This window comes from Dipodomys merriami, unplaced genomic scaffold (genome assembly GCF_024711535.1).
Source record: "Dipodomys merriami isolate MVZ:Mamm:240054 unplaced genomic scaffold, mDipMer1.0.p SCAF_2, whole genome shotgun sequence".
Lineage (NCBI taxonomy): Eukaryota > Metazoa > Chordata > Mammalia > Rodentia > Heteromyidae > Dipodomys > Dipodomys merriami.
The window spans coordinates 29996308-30015864 of record NW_027203381.1 but is presented as its reverse complement, the minus strand read 5'-3'; the positions used below and the strand labels follow the sequence as shown (position 1 = coordinate 30015864).

Here is a 19557-nt window from a genome sequence, read left to right as displayed (position 1 = left end):
TGTGTGGGATACCCCAGATCTAAACCATCATAAATGTCAGAGATAATCTTTCAAAGAGAATGCTTCCTTATAGCACTTTTGGAGGTACCAGTTAGAGTTAGTATGAAGGGGTCACAGGACTCTTCAAATTGCACTGTATTCGTCATTGCCTGCATAGGCTTCACCAGTCAAAGCATGTACTAGAAATGAGACTGTCTGATACACAGGATTAGAGCTATCTAGCTTTAGTTCAAGTCACCTCTACCACCTACTTGTTGAACTTAAGCAAGTCTTCCAATTGGTCCATGACTTGATTTCCTCATCCATGAGCCAGAAATAATACAAGTATCACGTATCTGTAATAGGATTAAATAAAATAAGATTTTTTTAAAGACAGCACTATTTTGACCATGTATGTTATATATCAGTTCATTTATTTTCATCAAAACTGCTTCTTTCTTTTCTGTTTTTCCATGATGGCTCAATCATGGTTCTGTTCTTGGAATCTACAAAGGAAAACTGGCCAGAAGCATAGAAACCAGTATATAAACACTAAAGGAGATCTTGGAAGTCTCAGTTCACTGATTTTTTCAGGCTGAGCTTTATGGGATCCTGGGGACCTTTAAAAAGAGGAGGGCTACCAAGCAGAAACTCAGCCCATCTCAAACCTCAGCAGCTCCCTCTGAATTGTCCAACATGGAATATAGATATCTATGGAAGAGCTTTTTTAAAGAAAAACTTCTACCTTGAGACAACAATGGAGACAAAAACGAAATAAAAAAATCACTGAACTATTGTCCAGTATTCTCACTATAATTGTGGCATGTATAATGACCTACTGGTAATTAACCTCTTGATTCTGATGTGTTCATAAAGCAGGCAGCTGTGAATCAACCCGTCCACTGGAAAAACAAAAAGTTATTCTCTTTTGGTTATTTTGAGATATGTAATAATTTGTTATAAAATAGTTTTACTCCTTAGCCAAGTGCCAGTGCCTTAGACCTGTAATCTTAGTTACTCAGGAGGCTAAGATCTGAGGATTGAGTTTCAAAGCTAGCCTAGGCAGGAAGTCTATGAGACTCTTGCCTTTAGTAAACTACCAAAAAGCCAGAAATGGATCTGCAGCTCAAGTGGGAGAGCACAAGCCTTGAACAAAAGAGCCCAGGGAAAGCAGCCAGATCCTGAGTTCAAGCCCCAGGATTGACACACATTTTTTTTTAAAGCCATACTCTTTTGCTGTAGAACATTAAATGTATCCCTTACTAATAAGTATTTTGGTGCCCAATCAAAGATTTGTTTAAAAGTCTCCAACTCAAAGAAATGCTAATTACCCTGATTTGTTTGTACACGTGTATCAGATGATCACGTCATTCCCCATGTGTACAACTATTGTTTCAATTAAAATGTCTTTTAAAAGCACAGAAAGCCATCCTCCAGGTTCACCAAGCTTAACGTCCTTTCTCAGCAGTTTGCTCTGTCTTACTGGCTTTGTGCTTTGTATGAGGTAGCAGAGTAATGTTCACCAGCCCCCAAGAATATGTGACTTGTAACCTTGCTTAATGGCTTCTGATTCACTTAGGGATCATTTGCCTTTAGCTAGTCGCATATCATTCATGGCTAGCCTAATGCTCACCCAAATGCAGGGCAGCCCAGGCCCAAACATCAATAACAGACTGACATGTCTCACCCCAATAGCATTTGATGTCACACACACTCAATTACAGTGAATCCTTTTAAAAACACTTCCAAGGCTGCCCTTGCCGAGATCCATTGTAAAAGCAGAAGATGTTAAGTTTAAAAAAAAAAAAGAAAGAAAGAAAAAGAAAGAAATCTGCCAACCTTGGGTTTCTTACTCAGTGAGAAGAATTTTATTCTTGGTGAGAGAAAATGAGGTTATTTAGTTTCCTCATATGGACACCATTTATCCTTATTTTCCCTTCAAGCACCTCTCAGTAGCTGTGAGTCCTTTTTGGTGTCAGAGAGAGAGAGTGGTCATAAATAATGTGAAGATGCATTTTTGTCTCACAAGCAGAGCACTCATCAAAGTTAGACACAGTACCAGGGCACCACATGACTTCCTGGAACGATGGTGGGTGCTGGGTATAACTCAGTGGCACACTCAGAGCCTTCATGGCATAGACATGCTGGAGATGAGATCATCCTCTCCTCACCCACAACCTCCAGCCAGCTTCAGTCACAGCCTCAGAAGCTTAGAGGTTTGTTGCTTAGTAAAGGTCAGCTGTGCTTCCAAACATAGGATGATCCCTTTTCCCTTGGTCCTGCTGGGCCTTGTTGGTCCACATGTTAGTATCCTGAAAGTTAGCTGGCTGTGATTTCTCACCTTCCTCTTCTCTCCCAAGAGAAATCTTACAGGAGATCCAGAGACTGCGGCTAGAGCATGAACAAGCCTCTCAACCGACGCCAGAGAAGGCACAGCAGAACCCCACCCTGCTGGCAGAACTCCGGCTCCTCAGGTAAGCCAGGGCATCCAAGTCAACTCAGGGCACATAAACCTTTGAGATCGCTAATACAATCTAACCACATACAGCCAGAAAATGGACCTGAACTGACACAGTTTCTGACATCGGTTTGTTTTTATTAGCACACTTTTTATTGGGTGATTTAGAGAGAAGTTTATATTTTGTTCTTTCTTTCAACAAAAAGAAAAGGATAGTGTAGTCTAGATCATAAACCAAGTGTCTCACTAGAAAAAAAATTAACAGCTCTTCAGAGGTATTTGAACACCACATTATTTGTTGCAAATGCTCACAGGACAAAGCACAAATGCGTAAATAAATACAACAGCCTCCTAAATTTAAAATTTTGCATGTATCCTATCAAAAGGAATCTGATTTTTCTCTTCCTACTAGCTTTGCATACAGATCTTTAAAAACAGGAACTATACGTTCTTGTTCTGCAAATGATAGAAAGGCCTAGTCTTTTCAAGTCTCTCATCATAGAATATTGGAGTAAAGGAAACGTTGAAGGTCATCTGACTCAACCTCTGAGTATCAGTGTGCTTCTCAGAGTCAGAAAACTAAAGAATAGCCAGCCTTGAATGAAGACAATATTTGTTTCCATTATACACACTTGCAAAATCCAAGAGTCACTGTAGGTGCCTCGCATCAGACTGACTTAGCATTATACCCTGAATATGGCAGGTGCTCAAGTGCATTTATGTAATAAACAACACAAAAGTAAATTCAAAGGCATTCCCTCTAGAAACGTCAAAATGATCTTTCACAAGGCATTTTAATTAGCAGGATTACAATCCTTTGGTTAAGATGCTGTATACAGTCTAGGTAGATCAGTAACCCTGAATCATGCATTTCTCAGAAACTCTTACTGGAAGCAGCGCCATTAAAAAGAAACTAAATTAAGCATGTTCTGTGGGGTTCTATTCAGATTTTACCAAGTCGCTGTTAATTGTAGTTATGGATGCTTCCATGCTCCCTTCCAGTCACGTTTTGCAACCCATGAGCACTGTGGCCCACCTGGCTCAGGCTTCTGGTCTTGTCTCTGTTTCCTCTAAAATCCACTAGGCCTAATTTAGACCCCTGACTAGAAAAGACTTTTCAAAGGCTTGATATGTGAAAAAGAAATCTGAGGGCTGGGAAGGTGGCTCAGTGGTAGAGTGCTTGCACAAGGCTCTGGGTTTGATTCCTCAGCACCACATCAGCAGAAAAAGCCGTAAGTAGAGCTGTGGCTCAAGTGGTTAGAGTGCTAGCCTTGAGCTGAAGAGCTCAGGGACAGTGCCCAGACCCAGAGTTCAGGTCCCACAACCTACAAAAAAGAAAAGAAAAAGAAATCTGAAGAACCCACCTGTTAGAGGCTGCTAAGTGTGGAAGGCTCACTTCGTTCTTTTGATAAACAAAACTAATTTAATGAAAGAAACACATTCTTCCTTCTTGGGAATTTCTGAACTGCTCTCATCACTTGTACTAGAAGTGTTTCACATTTTTTGCAATTCTTCACATTCCCTGTTACCTAGAAGAGGTTAAAAAAATGAAAAGAAGGAAAATGGGATGCTTTATATCATCTATATCATATTCATTAAAAGTGAATGGTGCTAGGTACCAGTGAGGCTGAGCAGAAAACTTCTTGAGACTCTTATCTCCAATGAACCACCAAAAAACATCGAAAATGGAGCTGTGAGCAAAGTGGTATAGGACATAAGCTTTGAGCAAAAAAGAAAAAAAAAGCCCAGGCTCTGAGTTCAAGCCCCAGGCTTGGCACACGCGTGCACACACACACACACACACACACACGCACACACACACACACACACACACACACACACACACACACACACACACCACACACATAAAAGGCTCCGTCATACACACCTACACACAAGTTCAAACTGAAATCAGACCTGATGAACTCAGAAGTAATACTGAGTAAGCTAACATTGGTCATCTCTTTCATTGTTCATCCTATTCTCTATCAGAAGAATAATGGCTAGGGATTTTTCATAAGCATTTTCATTGATTCCCACACACACACACCTCAAGGTAACTTTTGCCTTTGAAAGTATTTTTTTTTCCATTTGATGCTTAGGAAATGTCTAGGAAAGCATGTGAATGTGCTCTGGTCCATGGTGATATGTTTTCTGTCTGATATTTCTTCCTCCTTGATCAAGCTGTCTTGGGACACACTGAAAAATTCTAACCACCCTTCTCACCCTACATTGTGGGCATCCCATGGCCCAAGACCAAAGCAATATCAAGGAGGCTGGATTTGCTGAGAACTTCTATGTGATTGTTCCTGGCTTTCAGCTGGTGACTTAGCTGATTTTTTTTTACCTGCCTGTATATATTAAGCATGTTTCTTGTGCCTGAAGGAAGAAGAAATACACTCCCTTGAAGGGTAACTTTCTAGATACTGATAAATCATACTCTCAGCACCAAATATTTTCCCAATTGGAGGATTTCACAGATACATTATATCCCAGATTAAGAAACCCTGTTGTGAGTATGCTATGTTTAATCCTCTTGTCATCTCAAGACAAGAAATCCAAAACAGTGGCCTCTTGCAAAGTGTCCTTTGGCCTTGGGTCACATAAACAACATCCACAGGAGCTCCTTATTATAGCTGCCCTAGAGATCTCTTCGCTGAGCCCAACTTACGAAAAACTAAAAGAAAAAATGTCTTTCATTTAGGGACAAAGGAAAAGGAAAAGATCTTTGTTTTTCATGAATGTATACTTTTATGGATATCTTACAATTCTATGACCTTTCTAAATAATCATGTTTCCCTTTTTATTTTAGCCACAAAAAAAAAAAAAAACAAAGAAAAAAAATCTGAAAGCTATGTTTATAGCCCACATGGGCATTTCTCTGAGCTAGTCTGACACGCGAATACCTCTACTGACCCAAAGAGTTGCTAGAAAATATGCACTATTATTGTGCTCCTTTTATAAATAAGGAAATAGAACTATAAATTTAAGTATAACTTTCAGACACAATTCTCCTTCACCGCTAAGTTTTCATGTATATAAACTTTTTTGCTTCTTTACCATGATACCATCTTCGAATTCAGATAGCATAGACATACATTTATCTCATATATAAATTATATTAAAATGTTGCCAATTGTCCCAGCACTATACTAAAAGAAAGCAGGTCCTAACACACACTCAGAATTAAAAATAACCTGACAAGGTCAGGCATGACATACACAGCAATAACCCCAGCACTCAAGAAGCTAACGCAGGAGAATTTTAATTTTCAAGTCTCCCTAGCTGTTTAGGAAGTTCCAGCAGCTTGAGCTGGAGAGTGAGATTGGCTCAGAAAATAAATAAATACATAAAAAATAAACAATCTTAGAGAATTTCAGAATAGAAATGGATATACGTCTCTGTAGGGAAAAAATATTACTAATGTTTATTTTCTCCTGTCTTCACCACATACTTGTCATTGGACCCACATTAGGTAACTGCTGGTACAAAACACAGCTGTAGAGGATTTTGAACAGACACTATTAAATCTTCCTAATTAAATTCAGTGTCATTGCTTTAAGACCTCACTCTAATAAGACAAAAGTACAATAAAGTTGATTCATTATTGAGTAGTCTAAGTTAATACTAGTTAACTTTTTAAGTATGTGTTTTGTATTTGTGTCTGAGTGTTTCTTAACTGCAACATTAGCATTTTGCTTTGGCTGTCTCAAGGAGCTCCTGTACCCAAAGGCCCAAAATTCTAGAGTAGTATTACGTAACTGTAACCCCTCTGTACATCACCTTTACAATAACAATAAAAAATGCCAAAAAAAGAAAAAAAACTGGAACTAAATTAAAAGTATGATTTACTCTTGTCCCAGGGTTTCCTGTAGATGTGTTTGGACACCATGGGCAGATATGGTCAAAGCAAGACAATTCATAGATTTGTCCTTGAGGAATATTTTTGAGTAGGGCAACAATTACAAGGAGATGAATAATAAGATACCACTAGAGCTTATAAATCATGGCGTTCCTCATCCTCTAGATTCAGAAAAAGAGACGATTGTACATAAAATTAAAGGAACAATTGCTTCAGGAGTAAGTGGCAGGGAAAACTCTAGAAATATTCAGAAAGCATTGAGATGCTTATAAATTTCAGATTCATAATTCATTGTACAGTATGCCTATAAAAAAGCAAATTTAGAATGTTTCATTTATAACCCTAACCTGTCCTCCTATAAATATTTTTCAGCTGAATGAGTCATAAGCCTAACTCAGAATGACACTTTTATATTGTCAATTTTTCATGTCATTGTCTCTCTGTAGCTCCTCTTAATATCATGTCTGTGTCAATGAGTGATTTCCATTCACATGGAATATATACATGGTCAAAGAATCTCCATGTTTTTAAAATATAAGTACTAATATTTCACATACAAACAAAAACCTTTGGGACAAGACACAAAATTATTCACTAATGTCCCTGAAAAATAATGGTGTTGAGATAAATTTGTAAAGTATGAGTACACCAGGGAAATGTGAGCCATTAATATACTTTACCATACTGCTTAATTTCTTTACCTTTTTAAAGATTTCTTGGTACCTGTTAGTGTCAACAAAATGATAGAGGGTAGATTGTCCTTAGAACTTTACATTCTTGCTGACAGTTGAATAGACATTCCACAAGACAAACACAAATTCTCTATGTTCTTTTCAGTTGTAGGATGATTATAGAGAGAACTTCCTTATTCTGGCATCACACTATGAAAACAAATTAAAACCAAATAATTTAGATTGATGGTAATAAGTATGCACCATTAATATCTCACTTCTAAAGGGCACACCACTGCATATAGGATCCCCATCTGTCACTAGTATCAATTCACAGAGGATGGAAGTGATCTAAAATGTATATTTTCAAGTCAGATTTCCCAATACAAAGGCAAACCCTATTTTCTGTGAATTTACAAACGTGGAAGATTGTTACTTTTCAGTGACAATTGGGCTTTTGTTGATTGTTGGAACCAGTGTCACAGAACACAGCCTGCTATACTGTCAGTATGCAGAGAATAGCTCATTGCATGGTTAAGCAATTCAGGATAGAAGGATAGAAATGCCTGAACGGACTTTAATTTGGTTTAAGTATAGTCTAATTGTTTAACAATTAAAAGTACACCTCATTTAAAGATGGTGGAGGCCTGGTAATCCTGTCAAAGACCTGGCCATGCCCTTTTCCAGGTAGGCCGATAGTCCCACAGAACTGGAAGATGTGATTAGCTCAGTGAATGAAATACTGTTTCTGATGAGAGCTGCTTCCTTCATAGACAGCGCAAGGATGAGCTAGAACAGAGAATGTCTGCTCTCCAGGAGAGTCGGAGAGAGCTAATGGTCCAGTTAGAAGGCCTCATGAAGCTACTAAAGGTAAGACATTTCAAATAAATGTTTCCTGTATCTTCTAATGTGGCATTTAATTTTTTGCACATAATGTGCAATGGCTTTTCCGATTATTATATGTGTTTTTGTTCATTTCAATTTTTAAAAAATGTATCCCCTCTGTGTGGCTTTCACAAGTCACATGACTTCTGTGGGTCTCAAATACAAACTGTAAATGTGAATAGTTCCTGAATCTTCCAAGATAACATATTTAACAAGGTTAACTATAAAAGACTCTATAAATAATACATTTTTACTGGAAGTGGAACTCCACTTGTAAGAAAGCCTTCACCAGAGTACAAAAAAGTACTGAGTCAGCAGTAGTAGAATGTCATTGTCAGCCCAGAAGCATGAGTGCTCTGTGCCATGTGTAAACAAGCATGAACTAGTGTAGATTGGATCTACAAAGAGCCACAAGCAGGAAGTGAAACTTCTAATAGGAGAATAGTGAAGGGACCGTCCCCAGGCAGCGCAGGGTGAGACGGGAAATCCTGATTTTCAATCATGGATCCCTCACATCACCAACTCACCATCATTTGTTGTTTTTGCCCTGCCCTTTCCTCCTCTTCCTTCTATCTTTTCCTTTTTTCTTCCTTTTTTTCTTTTGCTTTATTCCTCTTCCTTACTTATGTTCTTCCTTTCTTTTTCTGTCTTTCCTTCTTTGTCTCATGTTTTTGAAAAATATTTTCTGAAGACTTTCATCCCAGACCTTGCAGTGGTAATATTTTCTTTTGTTTCATTTGTTCTATTCCTTAGTCAACTTTTTCCCCTGTTGGTGTCCCCTTTAATAATCCATTTGAAGAATGCTGTTTGTTCCACAGAATTTACTTTTCTACAAAATGTAGAATTCAAGTTGGATTTGATTGGTTTTTATTTTGTTTTTGTTCTTTGTACTATCGGTGAGAAGACAGGACTGGATTGTTAATAACCTGCTGCTGTTTCTAGCTAACTCTCTATTCAGTACAATAAAAAAGCTCATTTCTGCTTTCCTTTACAAGTGTGTCAAAGAAAGAATCTTGAATCCATCTTTCCTTTTAATAGCAGACAAGACACTGACAAGCATCTTCTGCTGGTGCTTCTATAATTTCTGACACCATAGGTATAGGATGGAATAGAATAGAATAGAATAGAATAGAATAGAATAGAATAGAATAGAATAGAATAGAATAGGGCAGGGTAGGTTAGGGTAGGGTAGAGTAGGGTAGGGCAGGGCAATGGACCACCAGTCATCTTGGTATCAGCATGGCCCAACTGAGCACAGCCTTTGTACAAAAATGTACAAATAGTGGGAAAACGAGACAGGTGGTATTGAGATGGTTGGACACATGGAGGAGAGGACTGGGTCTATAGATTCAAATACCTAAGCAGGCATGGAACTATAGTCACTTAGATGGCAGAAACCGGAGCCTGCCTTCAAAGCTATGTTCATGTTTCCCCATCCTGTCTTCCTTAACACTGTGTTCTTGCTCTTATGGGAACCCTGGGTAATCTAACTGTTATTGATTCAATCTTTCTGTAGGAAGAAGAACTGAAGCAGGGAGTAAGTTATGTCCCCTACTGCAGGTCTTAACTAACAGTGGAGGGGCCTGCCATCCTGCTGTTTTTCTCATTGCTTTTGCCTCTAATGTATGTTCATGCTTCAGTTTGGAAAGAAAAAAAATCATACTAATTTGCTTCCTTTACAACATAGTGCTTGAATTGAGATGATAAAATTTAGCATCTTTCATAACAATCACTGCTGTCAGCCCCCAACAGAAGACCTATTACTTGTTTTAGAAGTGGACACAAATTGTAATGTGTTGGACACATTTTAGATCCCCAGGGTTATGTTTCAAGCCAGTTTTATGCTTTCCTGAGTTGTTGGTTCAGACCTTTCTCTTAATAAAAAGACAGTCCTAGAGAGTTACCCTGAGCTCAGTGTTACCTCAAAACCCAAGAATCCAGAAGCAAAACCCCCACCATCTCTCACTCAATGCAGATGTGATTCAGTTTCCATTAAACTGAAAAGATATGGGAGCTCTTTTTATAAGAATCAGACAACTGAATCTCTTTGCATCCTGTAATTATTAGACCTGATACTCCCACTGCTCTCCAAAATATGCTAAGTCTTGTGAAGGATTTAATTGCCCACGTCTTGTCTTTTGGGAATCTACACACACACACATACACACACACACACACACACACACACACACACACACACACACACACACAAAAGAATCCATTAGTTGGTTGACAATAATCTATAAAGAACAGGTACTTTTCGATATTTTTCTTGTCACCAAGAAGTTCATAAGGTCATTAGCACAATGTGACTCTCTAAACATGTTCTAAACTGAAATCTTGCCTCTGGACCTGTGGTCAGGTTCAGAAACCAGCAGAGAGAGCAGCATACTCAAATATATATATATATTAAATCAACTTAAAACAAAAGCAGCTTTATGTCCAATGCATGTACCAAACTGTGTATGACAATATATCCCACTTGCTAGTATTATTTTTTAAAGTTTCACATTATATCCATGGATCATTTAGAACTAAAGCCTGTCCACTTTCAACATACCTTTTAATTTTTCTGTATGCTCTTTTTTCTATTATTTATTGTGTGTGTTTGTGTGTAACAAAATGCTGGACACATTTTTATTCTTCATTCCCATGGTGTGTAAAAAGGAAAGTGTTAAACCAATCTGTAATGTCAGACAATAAAGATGATATACTACATTATTTTGTACTTTGTGGAACAAAATTTACTTCACTAAAATTAAGTCAAATTCAATGAAAGACAGTCTACCTGGGTTAAGAGCACACTGCATTTGCAGCCTGTATTACTGTCCATCATTACATACATGGGGTGTGGCTATTGTATTTACAACATACTTAGATCATGGTAGAGAAGAATGCTTATTTTGTGGTACTTCTCTTTGTAAATGGCCTCTTTTCTTTCCTGTCTCATATTTTGCATGTGCAATAGAAAGAAAAAAACTGCTCAGCTTCCTCCTAGTGGGGAGAGAGGGCAGATCATCCTAGAGTTCTTCAATCTTGCTGTAGTTGTTTGTCTTAGGGATCCATTCCCCTACCATTTCCTAGGTAGTGCATTCTTAAAGATCTCCCTGTACCAGGAAATTAATAAATAGATGGATGCACAGCATCCTTAAGGTGGTATTCCTGGTGCCTCACCTTTCAGCCACTCTCCACTGAGCTTTTCCTAACTCCTGCATTTCCAGGCTTTCCCCACAAAGACTACAGAAGCATTGGTCTAGGCTATCCTATCAGTCGGGAACATATTGTCTGGTTACTGGAAGAGTTGGCTTATGTTTTTATTCTTAGCTATTTGTTTGATACTCAAGCCTCTCTTCAAAAGCCACCCAAGGCAGTGCTACAACAAAAATGTAGAGCACGTGACTCCATTATTGAAATAGAAAAAAAATTAAGCTAAGGATAAGAAAATGGGACTATTTCCATTCATACAGGACTGGGTGTTACTCTGTTCTTTCTGGCAGTGAAGCAGAAAAGGGAAATGTGACTGATGGTGGAATAAGTACAGAAATACCACTTCTCAAGAGATCAAAATCTGTGCAGCATGAAATAGAAAAAGAGTCTTCACTCCAAGCTTTATAGAAGGAGTGTGAATAATAAAGTAGAAAAATGCAGTCATAGCTTTCATGTGACTGTTTCTTATACTGACCTTCAGTCAAAGCTAATGACAGATCCCCATAAATCCCAGCCCTATCATGGCAGTTCTTTATGGAAATGAATGCTTTCCAAATCTATCAACTTCTCATGGTATAACATGATCTAAGGAGAGAATTTAGAGGTTGTAGGCTGGCATCTGCTTCTAAATTCTGTTTTTATTTATGAACCTTTCCCAAATGAGGACATTTTCTTTGTAAAATCGAAAGTAAAAAAACCCCATACCAAAAAAAAAAAGTGCTTGATTTAATAATCTCTACCTGCTTTAATCATAAATCTGTGTGGTTCAATATAGTGTTTTATTATACTGATATATATATATATAATTCCTACTTACACTGTTTCTTGTTATAGGTAATGCATGAATTTATTCCCCTTGAGGAGAAAACATGAATTAAAAAAATAGTGCCTGTAATATAATATGATGATTATGGTATCACAAGCAATAAATCTTTTTTTACAAAACTTGAATTGAAGTTATCCTACCCTCTTTCTTCTTTGTGTATCTTTAAAGATTTACTGAAGGGGCCATAAAAAGTGTACTCATAAAAAGTTTAATAATGAAGGCAGCTGGGGTATAACTGTAGTAACAAGATGTTCCAGAGTTTCTGGTAGATTTCCAGTTCCAAATATTATGTACCAGAATAAAACCAAGTATCCTGCCTTTGACTTTGGGGAAAAAAAGCCTCACAATAATTTTATTAGAAGGATTACTGGGATTAGACCTGAATTACAGTGGCCCCTGATCCTCACCGTAAGTGAACTAACTTCCTGATCATTTATTTTAAACACACTGGTAACTCATAGGTTAATGGTATGTATTTTTAAAAGACAATGAGTATGAAAAGACTGTAAAAAATAGCATATGAATGTCAAATATAAGTAGGAATATATGTACACACATACATGCACGTATATATATATATATATATATATATATATATATATACTTCTCAGATTTGACTCATAATTTACACACAAATTCCTTTTTCTTACAGTTATCTAAGTTAACATAACTATTAAATTAACTTAGTTAGCTGTCAGTAACAGTGCCTCCATCAGGGAATTTTTAATTTATTCAGATCTCTTATAATTGCTCCTAACAATAGAAAACAGTCCTTTTATTTGAGAACAGGGGATAGAAACAATTCAGTAGCATTCTCTTTTCCTGTTTCTGGTAACATGAGTAGATATGATCCTAGTGATGCTAATATCTGCAGTGTTTCTGTCGCCCACACGTGTGTAGATAAACAGTTAATACAGTGAAGAGCTGAGAGTGTAAACAGTGAGTACAACACACAGCAAGATAGCCAAGATCTTGTGCTGAAGATTTTATTCATTATGCACATTCTTGTCTGAGAGAAGTGACTATTGCAGGGTGTATGTTTTTGTCAAGGATCAAAGTGAAGTTTGTGTTTACTAACAGGGCTCATTCTCTCACTCGCTCTTGTTCTCACTCTATCACTCTCTCACACTCTCATTACAATAAGGATTCATTTAAAAACTACATTTGAAGTTTTTGAGTCAGATTGTTCTCTAATTTGGGGTAGTTCAAACATTATGCCATCTCCTGCCCCATTGCCTTCTCTGTTTGTAACTGAATATCCAACTGACTGAGGGAGCTACAGTCACTCAAGAATATAAACTCACTACAAAGGAGCAATTTGTAAGCTTGTGTTTCATCTCCCCTCATTACCCTCCTTTATCCTCTTTGATTGGTTTCCTATGGAGTTGAGAACCAGTCAAAAGTGAGAGAGAGAAGATCATCCACTTCAAAAATAATCAACTGTAATATAAAGTCTACTATCTAGTGTTCAAAAAATATCTTTCCAGACTATTTCTCCCCTTTTTGTATAATTTGGAGGTTGGTTAAATTCTAGAGAAGTAAAAATTCTCTTTGCTTTAAACTCTTGGAAGGTGACCCTTCAGTTCAGGATGAAGTCCATACAGAAGACCCACAAGGCTGACTCCTCCCCTTTCCTCCCTCATTTTTCTCTCTTCCCCTCCTTGAAACTTGATATTGCAGCCACAATGACCTCTCCACCATGCCTACAGTAGCCCCTTATACATCCCAGACCTTGTTCAAATTATTCCCACACCCAAATGCTCCTTGGTCCATACTTTTGTGCCTGGAGAGCTTCACTACAAAAGCACAAGTCAAATATTATCTTTTGCCTGAGAAGTCAGAATTAACAAATCCCACAACACATCATACACAACAACCCTTTTAAGAAGCAGAACTGGACTTAATAACAGTTGAGGAATGTGTATGGGAAGAAAGAATAACTAAAAGGTTGAATATGCTAAATAGATGCTGCTTTGCTTAATCTTCACAAGGTGATAGGGGCGACCAGCAGGACCAGGCTGCACCTTCAGCCCAGTAGAGAGTGGGCTCCACAGGTCTTGGGAGGAGCACAAGTAATAGTGTGTGTTTTACCAAGGGGGTTCAGTGGTTAGACATTTATTCTTTCCTTAAGACATCCCTCATTTCTAGAGCTGGGAAGAAACCCAAATACTTCCTGGGGGGAAAAAAATCAGAAAATTTATGGATCTTGTCAGACTTGTTAAAAATTGATGCAATAGCAGGTTGAGTGGACTCAACAGAGAATGTGTAGAAATTAATTTTTCATTTATTCTCTAGGAAGAGAGCTATTTTAAATTTGCCAGGTGTGATTTATGTTTTCCTTCTTCTATAAATCAACTCTCTCCTTGGGAATTTCAGATCTATATATTGATCTGCATGGACTGTTATCCCTTAAGTCTTTGCTCCATTAATCACTGAGTAATTTCCAGGGAAGGATGCTCATAGAGAATAATCCTCACCATATTTGATGATCAGCCATGAGTCCCCTATTCTACCAGGGTCACCACCTGTGAGAATGAAACACAGTGATTTGCCCCAGGGCCAAGAGAAACTGCCTTTTCTATTGCCCCTACAAAGATAGGACAGAAAGACCAGAGAAGCCATTTCCCATAGTCAGGCAAGGAAGGTGCTATAGATCAAACTGGACAGTGTCCTGACAAAGAAATGGGGCCAAAAAATGCTCAAGCGCCAGTATCCTACACTGGACATGATGGGAGTATCAGGTTTCAGAAAAGAAACTTCTTTCTCTCTTTCTCATTCTCTCTGGAATTTGAACTCAGGACCCAAGACTCTACCACTTCAGCTATACCTCTAGCTCTTTTTGCCTTGATTTTCAGATACAGTCTTGCAGTCTTTGCCTAGGCTGACCTTGGAACATGATCCCCCTACCTACACTATTTGCATAGCTAGAATTATTCTTTGAGCTAGAGCCTGGCTAATTTTTTTTTGCTCAGGTTGGCTTCAAACCTTCATCCTCCTATCTCTACCTCCCAAGTGGCTGCCTCTGCCTAGCTGAATATTTTCTTTAACCACAGAATCTTCTGAAAATTCTTCACATAATCAAACTGTTTAAATTGCACAACAATTAGAGATCCATTTGGGAGATGGTGACAATTATTCATTCACACATTGGTTTACTTTAGATTCACTCAAATGTGTTCCCCTAACACATAATACCAATTACTTTTCTCTTAACACAGAACTACTAATGGTAGAGTTGGAACCAGGAAAAGGGGAGTAGGAAGAGTTGCTTTTGACCAGCTCTGATGGAGCAGGGAAAGATAGAAAGTGAAAATCACTGCCCAATTGGAAAAATGCACTAGGAGCAAGGGAGAGAAGGCAGGAAAGAAGACAGAGGGACCAAATTTCCCAAATATTACTGAAGATAATACCACTGCAAGCACACTGTGTTGGAGAACCTAGCACAACAGATCTATATAAGATGGTGCTGGTGTAGCCTTAATATAGCCAGTTAGGTACCGAAGCATAGTTCTATAACGGAAATTATTAGGTTCAGATATGTTCCAGAACTCAGGATTTTATGGAGTTTTTTTTTGAAAAGTAGTATGACACAGATATAGCAATGCTCTTACATTTGACTAGAGCTAACTTCATTATGCAAAGACATGTGGTATGCAGGGTTTTACTTAGGATCTCAAAGTCACAGAGGAAAAAAATCATGATCCTGCACTTCTCTATTGATTGATGGACAGCCAAGACTCCACCCACCCTGGGCAACTGCACCTTTCCATAGCCCAGGAACTGAAAGATTTTCTGGCCTCAGCTGAGCTGAAAGTACTAGGACCCTACTCTGCCAGCACGCCATAGTAGGGCTGTGCGCTGAGTCTTACTGCATTCAGGTTACTAAACATTCCTTGGCTTAGCAAAGGACAAATGGGAGCATGCAAAGGCTGGTTACTATGCCAGACTCCCTAGGATGTGGGACAGAGTCTTAGGCTTGTAGGGTAGTCTTAGGCTTGCACTCACTAGCTCAGACCATGATAAGCCCAGTTATCCCCCTGAGCCTCTGTTCAATTACAAAGTGGAAATAGTACCTCATGTGGTTGTTAGGAGGATTAAGCAAAGTATATGGAATTAAAGTGCTTTATAGACTGCACATTGCTACTTTAATATAAGCTATTATCATTTCTACTACCATATTAGGATAACAAAACAAGACAATGTGGGTTAAAGTGCCAAGTTCACTATAAATTACATGCAAAAGTGGAGTCGTTATATTACTATGAACTTCCTATCACAGAAGATCTGTCTTCCCAACGTTGAGAGAGTAACCCAGTCTGTATCCAAGAAAAGCCTATTCTACAGCCATTCCATCCCACTGCCCATCCCCAGCCCTCACTACTGACTAGTCCCTTGCTAGACAGAACAGTAAGAATGCCTCAGGTGCTCTACTGAGGACCTTGCCTTGAACAAGATACTCAGAATGGGTGGCCAGGGACCTATGCAACCCTTGGGACACTTGATCAACATATTTTTATGTGAAGGATACTCCACCAGCTATAGTCTACTAAGGGTCCCTCAGCCCAGCACTCAGAGGACCTGGACTCAGCCACTAGCACTGTCACTCTAGCTCTCCCTCTTGAGGGTAATACTTTTCATTCCCTGAGCATTAGGAGCCATCACTGAGGATGTTTTTTTCATAGGCTGGTGAAGAGAAATCAATAAGAACATACCTAGAACCTTTCAAACATCGTAAAGCACAAAGCAAGGGTGAAACTATTTATTATAGGCATGGGAAGCTGGGATGTTAGTTGTAGCTAAGAAGCAGACAGTTTCAAGTTAATAGGCTGAGCTGCCATTTGCTTGGAAAAACAGACCCCCTCCTTGAACAGGCTGAGGAAAACAGGCTACAAAGCATCACCACCTGGCAAAGTTCTCTTCCTTGGGCCTGGACAAACCATTACAAGGTACTGTTGAGAATGAAAGAATGGAATCCCCAGCCCACTGGGCACTACATGAGTCTGTTTCTGACTTGTTTGGCTTTAAGTTCTGTATTTTCCTCACTTGATATGGGTAAGGCTGAGCCCTAGAGAACTAACAGCATGGCATTTTACAGGACTGATTTTGTGAATGTTTAACTGCAAGCAGCCAAACCCAAAGCAGAGGTCTCAGTAGAATGTCTGGAACAGTGCTTTTGTCGTGCAAGTTCAAGAGTTTAGAGGGATAGATGATGAATGTTGTCTTGCTGTAGGAGAGTTTTCTCGATGGCCAGCCATCTCTGACACACTGGGCTACATTGGAATTCCCAATATGTGGTGTGTGTACTCAAGGACCTTCTTGCATGTCCTTACATGCGTGTTTGATTACTAATAATTAAAACTGGAAGACTGCTTCCAAAGGACCTCACTGCAAACAGAAAACCTTAAAATTCAATGTGTGACAGTCTCAGAAAAGTTTTATGCCAAAGACTGTAATGAATAAATAAATTACTTATGATTGTTTTCTACCTTTTTCTTTATTCCTTTTAAAAGTCTTCCTATTCTTACTCTCTGCTAGAACATTCTCAAGGGCAAACAGAAGGGTGTTTCCTATAGAAAGTAGTAGCCAAAAATTAGAAATCAAGATTTTTACTAATCAAAATTCCAGTAAGATATCACCTCATTCCAGTAAGGGTAGCTATTATCAAAAAGACAAATTGATAACAAGTATGGCAAAGATGTGGAGAAAAGAGAACACTTGCACAGTACTGGTAGGAATGTGAATTAGGACAGTCATTGTAGGAAATAGTATGGAAGTTCCTCTAAAAATTAAAGATGGAACTACTAAACAATCCCACAGTGTCACTACTGCATCATTTACCTATAAGAAATGAAATCAGGATGTCAAAGAGACATCTGCACTCCATGTTTATTGCACTCCATTCATAGTAGCCAAGAGATGGAAGGTGTATGTCAGCTGGTGAATGGATAAGTAAAATGTGGCACATATACACAATGGAATATACTTATACAGCTATGGGGGAAAAATGAGATCATTATGTTAAGTAAAATAAACCAGGACCCCAAAGATATGCAGCACATGATCTCACATATGTGAAATTACATACAAAAACAGTGATCTCAAAGAAGTAGAGACTGAAATGGTAGTTACCTGAGGGAGAGGAGAGGATAGGAAATTTTTGATCAATTGCATCTAAGCCATGGTTCAATAGGAATAAGAAGTTCTGGTATGTTCTTGCACAGTATAGACAACAGTAACAAACTGTACATTTCACAAAAGCTCAAAGAAAGAATTTTAATGTTTTACCATAAAGAAAGGATACATATTTATGAAGACAGAAATGTTTAACCTGATTGAAATACAACATAATGCACTGAAACACCCATGATAGCCCATCAATATGTTGCATTTTTATGTACCAATTTAAAATGTTTGATGAAAAAAAAGAAACATCAAGATTTATTTTTGAATAAATCAAATCACCAAATAAATCATTTGAATCACTGAGTCTCAGAGTAATTTCGCAAAGCCAGATTTTACTATCAAATAAGGATTAAGCAACATCCACCTCCGTTGATCCTTCATAGGCATATCATTGGAAGACATGATATAAACAATGAATCATCCTCCACAGGTGATGCCAGGAGAGACAGGTTGAAAATAGAGGAAGCAATTTGTATCCATGCCAAACACCTCTTAGTTCTACTGCCTTCTATGTAGGCACAAGGAGACAATAAACACACCTTTTCATTATCATTATTGAACCATAGTTTCATTCTGTAGGCAGATATTTCTGGTAGAGCAATGCCGTACTAATATTTTTAGCTTTCAATATTTAACTCAACTTCAAATGGTATGTCTTGAATTATGTACACCCATAACTCAGGTTCCCATTTATCACCTCAATTTCCTAAGATTTCCTCTTGGTTTGGAATCTCATTGTCATTGTTTTTAACATTGGAAGGAGGTTTGGGGTATGGCTCATGACATTTGCTTGGGAAAACACATTAATGGCTTGCCTTGTCTCTCCAGACCCAGGGGGCAGGCTCTCCTCGCTCCTCCCCCAGCCACACCATCAGCAGACCAATCCCCATGCCTATCCGCTCAGCGTCAGCCTGCTCCACTCCTACGCACACTCCTCAAGACTCTCTCACTGGGGTCGGGGGAGATGTGCAAGAGGCGTTTGCACAAAGTAAGTGGTTTTTGTTCTTACAGTTGCCCGATTTTAGTGGCCAATTAAATCACTAAAGTCCATTGAATGGTCTAGAGCTCCCCTGTGGACACCATAGGCTTGTGTTAGAGCCTGAACTGAGTGCATTAGAAACCCTCTACACCTCGGTTCCGCACTACTCCATTCTACCTTCCCTTAGCTCCTACTGCCCTGCCCTAGTTTCTAGTAAATCTTTGCTCCTTAATTCTCTGGAATGCCTTTCAGATTCTTTCCTAAGAAACGTTATAAATACAATCTTTATGCCTTCTATACGCTGAACCAAAGTCAAAGTTAAGATTAAATAAGCCCATTGCTTTGACTCTGGGATAATGGAAAAGGATAGACAGTTGTATTATGACTTCTCCATAGAGATGCCCTTAAGAGTGGCGTCCTTGCCTCTGTAAAATGGGGCCAAAAGGTTAGGCCTTCATGGTTAACAGAGTGCTAACAGGAGAGAGATGTGGAAACCTGTGTTCCCTA

At 38.5% G+C, this 19557-nt stretch overlaps 1 protein-coding gene and 1 long non-coding RNA gene across 14 annotated transcripts in view; one reads left to right on the top strand and one right to left on the bottom strand.

The window, feature by feature from the left end:
- Dtna (dystrobrevin alpha) overlaps positions 1–19557 on the top strand; it is a 333587-nt gene that overhangs the window by 296032 nt on the left and 17998 nt on the right. For 10 of the 13 annotated variants that reach the window (XM_070029341.1, XM_070029340.1, XM_070029345.1 and 7 more), the window contains 3 exons: positions 2340–2453; positions 7744–7840; positions 18900–19059. In XM_070029341.1, the coding sequence (XP_069885442.1) occupies positions 2340–2453; positions 7744–7840; positions 18900–19059 (371 nt within the window). Of the gene's footprint in view, positions 1–2339; positions 2454–7743; positions 7841–9371; positions 11780–11896; positions 11997–18899; positions 19060–19557 lie in introns of those variants that run through there. The other 3 variants (XM_070029351.1, XM_070029352.1, XM_070029349.1) reach the window with 2 other exon arrangements.
- On the bottom strand, positions 252–7124 carry LOC138832047 (uncharacterized). The gene is made up of 3 exons (XR_011373494.1): positions 7001–7124; positions 3802–3966; positions 252–335 (listed from the first exon to the last, which is right to left on the bottom strand). It is a non-coding gene; the product is annotated as an uncharacterized lncRNA (long non-coding RNA).